At 46.5% G+C, this 6,441-nt stretch overlaps 1 protein-coding gene across 1 annotated transcript in view; it reads left to right on the top strand.

Moving 5' to 3' along the window:
• Positions 1-3,436: 3,436 nt before the first annotated feature.
• Positions 3,437-6,441, top strand: part of LOC121280506 (glutathione S-transferase A-like) — a 113,640-nt gene continuing 110,635 nt past the window's right edge. The window contains exons 1-2 of the mRNA XM_041192570.1: positions 3,437-3,703; positions 3,907-3,972. Coding sequence (XP_041048504.1) covers positions 3,536-3,703; positions 3,907-3,972 — 234 coding nt within the window. The 5' untranslated portion in view covers positions 3,437-3,535. The remainder of the gene's footprint in view (positions 3,704-3,906; positions 3,973-6,441) is intronic.

Genomic DNA, 6,441 nt, shown 5'->3' with positions numbered 1-6,441 from the left:
GCATTTGGACATGGACTGCTTCGGTATCTGAGGAGTTATGAAAAGTGCTGGACACTGTGCAATCATCAGCAAACATCCCCATTTCTGACCTAATGATGGAAAGAAGGTCATTGATGAAGCAGCTGAAGATGGTTGGGCCGAGGACACTATGCTGAGGAACTCCTGCAGTGATGTCCTGGAGCTGAGATGACTGACCTCCAACAATGACAACCATCTGCCTTTGTGCTAGGTATTACTCCAACCAGTGGAGAGTTATCCCTCTGATTCCCATTGACTCCAGTTTTGCTAAGGCTCCTTAATGCCACAGTCGGTCAAATGCAGACTTGATGTCTAGGGCAGTCACTCTCACCTCACCTCCATGTTTGAACCAAGGTTGTAATGAGGTCAGGAGCTGAGTGACCCTGTCAGAACCCAAACTGGGCATCAATGAACAGGTTGTTGCTAACCCCACATGCCATGAGTCTGGAGTCGATGTTGAGGACTCCCAGGGCAACTCCCTCCTGACTGTATACCACTGCGCCACCACCTCTGCTGGGGCTGTCCTGCCAGTGAGCCAGGGATGGTGATGGTGGTGTTTGGGACATTATCTGTAAGGTATGATTCTGTGAGGATGATTAGTCTATGAGATAGCTCTCCCACTGTTGATGACCCCTTCCATTACTATACTGATGATTGACAGTAGACTGATTGTAGGGGGAGGGGGGGGTGGGTGGGTGGGTGGAAATTGGCCAGGTTAGTTCTGCTTTTTGTGTACAGGACATACCTGGGCAATTTTCCACATAGGTGGGTAGATGCCGGTGTTGTAGCTGTACTGGAACAACTTGGCTAGGGGTGCAGCAAGTTCTGGAGCACAAGTCATCAGTACTATTGCAGGAATATTGTCAGGGCCCATAGCCTTTGCAGTATCCAGTGCCTTCAGCTGTTTCTTGATATCACGAGGAATGGATCTTATCTTATTGCACTGATGTGCTGGGCTCCTCCATCATTGAGGATGGGGATATTTGTGGAGCCTCCTCCACCAGTGAGTTGTTTAATTATCCACTACCATTCACTGGACTGCAGAGCTTATATCTGATCCGGATCGCTTAGCTCTGCTCTGTCTATTGCTTGACGCTTATGCTGTTTGGCCCGCAAGTAGTCCTGTGTTGTAGCATCACCAAGTTGACACCTCATTTTCAGGTATGCCTGTTGATGCTCCTGTCATGCCCTCCTGCATTCTTCATTGAACCAGGGTCGATCCCCTCGCTTGATGGTAATGATAGAGTGGTGGATATGCTGGGCCATGAGGTTGCAGATTGTGTTCCACTACAATTCTGCTGCTGATGGCCCACAGTGCCTCATGGATGCCCAGTCTTGAGTTGCTAGATCTGTTCGAAATCTATCCCATTTAGCAAAGTGGTAATGCCACACAACACGATGGGGGGTACTGTCAATGTGAAGGCGGGACTTTATCTCCACAATAACTGTGCGGTACTATCATGGATAGATGCATCTGCACCAGGTTGGTGAGGATGAGGTGAAGTATGTTTTTCCCTGTTGTTGGTTCTCTCACCACCTGCCACAGACCCAGTCTAGCAGCTATGTCCTTTAGGACTTAGCCAGCTTGGTCAATAGTGGTGCAACCGAGCCACTCTTGGTGATGGACACCAAAGTCCCCCACCCAGAGTACATTCTACACCCTTGCTACCCTCAGTGCTTCCTCCAATTGATGTTCAGCATGGAGGAGCACTGATTTATCAGCTGATGAAGGTTTCCTTGCCCACATGCCATGAGTCTGGAGTCGATGTTGAGGACTCCCAGGGCAACTCCCTCCTGACTGTATACCACTGCGCCACCACCTCTGCTGGGGTTGTCCTGCCGGTGGGCCAGGGATGGTGATGGTGGTCTTTGGAACATTATCTGTAAAGTATGATTTCGTGAGGATGATTAGTCTATGAGATAGCTCTCCCAATTTTGGCACAAGCCCCCACATGTTAACAAGGAGGACTTTGCAGGGTCAACTGGGCTGAGTTTACCTTTGGTGCCTAGGTCAATGTCGGGGTTCCGTCCAGTTCATTTGTTTTTTGAGGCTTTGTAGAAGTTTGAAAGGGCTTGATAGGCTATTTCAGAGTCAACCACATTGCTGTGGGTCTGGAATACATGTAGGCCAGGTAAGGAGGGAGATTTCCTTCCCTTCACATTAGTGAATCAAATGGGTTTTTTTTTAACAAAAATCATTAAACTTTTAATTCTGAATTTTTATTGGATTCAAATTCTGCATCTGTTGTGGCAGGATTTGAACCCGGTCCCCAGGGCATTACCCAGGCTCTCTGGATTATTAGCCCACCAACAATATTACTCCACTTTCACCTCTCTTTTGTTGTTTAATCACAGGCCCCTTTTGTACTCCCCTTCTCCCTCTCCACTCCCCCATTTTCCCTGCCTGTTATAAAACCCGTTATATCTAACTCTCCAGTTCTGATGAGAAGTCGTTCATTGTGTTTCTGTCTCCACAGATGCTCCCTAAGCAGGGAGTATTTCTAGCATTTTCTGTTTTGATAACAGTGTTGTGATTTAGATATTAAGTGTCCTTTTTGTTTAGTTGGGGCTTGATGATTAAATGATTCACCCTGTATAGTTTTGTTTCCTCACTTTTACAATCCAGTATCCTTATGGACCAGCAGACAAGTATCCCGGTACAAGCGGACTGCAGCGGTTCAAGAAGGCGGCTCAACACCACCTTCTCAAAGGCAATTAGGACTGGGCAACAAGTGCTGGCCCAGCCAGCGATGCCAACATCCCGTGAATGAATAAAAGAAAAATTCTGTTACTGCCAGCAACCAGGAAATCAATTGTCACAGGGAGAACAGAGTGGCCCTTCTCACAGAGACCGTTTACAATTTAGCTTTCTCTTGTAAAGTCAGTGAACTATCTGTGGAAATGCACTTTAACCGAGGACTAAATGTTTCCCTGGAGTACCAGCTTTTTCCAGCCACAGGCTGTGCCAGGGGGTGGTTGAACATCATCAAGTTCTCTCACTCTCACACAAAGTGAGACACCGTCTGGCAAAAACATTTGTCAAGGGAGTCAAAGTCCTTTGAAATACTGAAACAAAGACAGGAAATGCTGGAAAAACTCAGCAGATCTGGCAGCATCTGTGGAGAGAGAAACAGAGTTAACGTTTCAAGTCCAAATGATCCTGAAAGGATATCGAAACCATAAGACCGTAAGACATAGGAGCAGAAATTAGGCACATCGAGTTAACTCTGTTTCTCTCTCCACAGATGCTGCAAGACCTGCTGCATTTTTCCAGCATTTCCTGTTTGTGTTTCAGATTTCCAGCATCCGCAGTATTTTGCTTTTATCCTGTGAAATACGTATTCCAGGTGAATGGGCTCATCATCTTTTTCACTTTTGCAATGTCATTTCCTGGATTACAACACGATTTACGATCAGCTGACTCCAGACTCACATAAAACCGTGGGTGCGGTGGTGAGTTAGCAGAAAGAAGCCGGCAGACGGACGAGTGTGCGTATAGCGTGTCTAGAGCTGATCAATGGCTGACAACACGATCTTATTCTGGGGTTCGGGCTCGCCGCCCTGCTGGAGGATCATGATCGCTCTCCAAGAGAAGAAACTGCATGCGATCCCGCAAAAATTGCTGAGTTTTGACAAACAGGAGCACAAGTCACCGGAAGTTCTGGCAATAAACCCCAGGGGACAAGTAATGAAAACTTTTATACTCTGAGCAGGGTTCTGTAGTTAATCCAGAGCGTGTAAACAGTTCTGTAGTTTTTTTCTCTACACTACACTGCCCGGTCCCGTGTCTATCTGAGATAAACTTGCTATTTTACAACTTAAAATCGGGTTAACAACTTTCCAGTCATTCTTGAACTGACTTCATTTTGTGAACATTTTCCGTCCCAGCTTCCAAGCTTCAAGCACAACGGCAACATCGTGAACGAATCTTTGGCGGCCTGCATGTACTTGGAGGTAAGTGTCACTGTGCTTCAGATCCAAACTACATCCATGTGGCCAGGTTTCCGGACGCTCACTCTCAGTCTGGATGTTTGGACGACCTGAGATGTCCGTTTTGAGGCGCCAAGAACTCCCCCCGATGGTTCAAAGTATCTGTAGCCCAGACAAACCAGAAAGGCTCAGGGAGCTCAAACCGCACAAAAGTGAAATCGGAAATAAAAACAGGACATGTTCCAAATACTCAGATAGTTGAAGGAGCCGTTGCGCTTCTCCTGGATATTGATCGATAGTCTATCTCCAGTAATGGAGAGAAAGAAGTGGAGGATCCGCCACGGATCCTGTGAGGGTCGGACGGAAATTGGAATCAAAATTGATTGAAATTTCCTGGTTCAGGGTGAGCGCCCCAAGAGGCACTGACAGAGTTATTAGTGCAGCCGGAAAAAGAGGGGGTGAGGGGGTGAGGGGGGCGGGGGCCGAGTAGGACTGGAACAAAGAATCCTCCACATATCACACAAAATGAAAGGCATAACTAGGACCCATTTGCTTACCTATAGTAACTAATGCCTTTTATTTGGAGGAGCTGAGTGGAGTTAAAAAGAAAAATTGTGGAATGTTAGAACAAGTTTAGCCAGGGAGAGGAGAGTGGAGAGACTGGGCCTCTGTTCAGGGAAGAAGCAAAGAGAATCTCAGACTGTCCAGGTGGAAGATGGGGGGGATTTGGATGTCCATGATGAAGAGAAGACGGTTCAAGCCAGTACTGCAAACTGTCACTGGGAGATTCTTGAACATTGGTGGGAAGAAACTCACAGGAAGAAAGATTAGAGTCAAGATACAAAGAGATCTATTCAGTGGGGCAGGAAGCGGCTGAAATGATAGATGTATCAGGACAGTTCTGTTGGTAATTTTGAGAAGGGGGTTAGAGCCTATTATGTTGGAGGAAGTGGAGGGAAAATCTCCAGAGGGGGTGAGGTCAGTGACAGTTCCCTGAAAACCATGGTCCAGAGGGAGGTAGGAGGAGGTGCCAGAGAGCTGGCATTCAGGATCCCCCCCAAGGAAAGGCCAGCTTGTCTTTTGTTTCTCCACCTGTCCCAATGCCACCTTCTTTTGTCTTACACTATCAGCCCTTTTGTCATTTAATCTCTCCTGCCCTATTACAGACCTTCCTTTTTAGTCATTCCTCTCCTCTCCCCTTTCCCTGCCTCTGTACATGTTTTAAACCTGTTAACTTTCTTTTGCCAGTCCTGATGAAGGGTCACTGACCTGAAACTTTAACCTTGTTTGTCTCTCTGAAGGTGCTGCCTGACCGGCCCAGTATTTCCATTTTCTGTACCTAAACCAGTATGGTACTTATTTTTGTGCTATGGTGCCATCTGTGGATAGGTGACCTTCCATGATGGGAGTGGGATGGTTAATATTGAGCAGCAGGTCCAAATTAAAGGGACGTGTGAACTGTTACGACTGCGATGGGTGGAGTGTGCGAATTATCAAACCCCACTACTCTGCAGGCCGTACCATTCATTTAAATGTTTAATTGTATCACCAAAATGGCCAATTGTTTACCTATACCTCTAGTACCCAAAAGAAAAGAGACTGACCAGGCTTCTTTCAAAAAAAACTTAGAATGAATAATTTATTTTAAAACAACACTCCTTTTAAATGAGTTTCATCTACTGGTTAACACACAATTGTAATCAGGAAGTAGAACTATCTATCTCTTCCTAAAGAATTCCTCCCACGCATGCACAGGCACACACACACACATGCACACACACATACACACACACACATAAGTATACACACACAGACAAAGGACAAACAGATACAGTCTCTCTGCAGAGATGGGCTTTGGAGGATAGGTGTTATACAATAAAGGATAAAGTCTGCAGGGTCTCAACATTATCAACCTGGCGTTCCCGTGTGGAGCCTGGAGCTCTGAAGAAGGGTCATACAGACTCAAAACGTTTACTCCGTTTCTCTCTCCACAGATGCTGTTGGACCTGCTGAGTTTTCCAGAGTCTTCTGTTTTTATTAAAGTTAAGATGCTCTATGGAGTATGGAGACAGCCTTTTAATTTCAAAATCAGTTTCAGATATTTGCCAACCTTGGTGAAGCTGTGGATTAGTGAGATAAGAGCTAGTTGGAAATGACACCCAGTCAGGCTGGAGTGAGTGAGAAAGGTCAAAGCCCTGGTGATTGGTTCTGACTGGAATAGATCCCCTCCCGCTCCGACTGGCAGGTAGTTCAGTAGACACGTTGGTGGGTGCAGGGTGGGTTATCAGATTGTTCTCTTCTTGGCCCATCTCAGCACAGTGCTCACTATCTGCAGGGCCTGGTGCTAAATGAACAGGAAGCCCAATCACCAAGGAACCCAGCGAGGAAACTGTACCAAACAAGATCGGCAGCCCATTATTCGCAAGCTGTTGGCTGTTCCTCGTCACCTTCTGGTGCATTCCGACCCCTTGTACAATCTCACACATATATATC

The sequence above is a fragment of the Carcharodon carcharias genome, chromosome 7 (genome assembly GCF_017639515.1).
Source record: "Carcharodon carcharias isolate sCarCar2 chromosome 7, sCarCar2.pri, whole genome shotgun sequence".
Lineage (NCBI taxonomy): Eukaryota > Metazoa > Chordata > Chondrichthyes > Lamniformes > Lamnidae > Carcharodon > Carcharodon carcharias.
The sequence above is the reverse complement of the archived record's forward strand: the minus strand, read 5'-3'. Positions and strand labels throughout refer to the sequence as shown.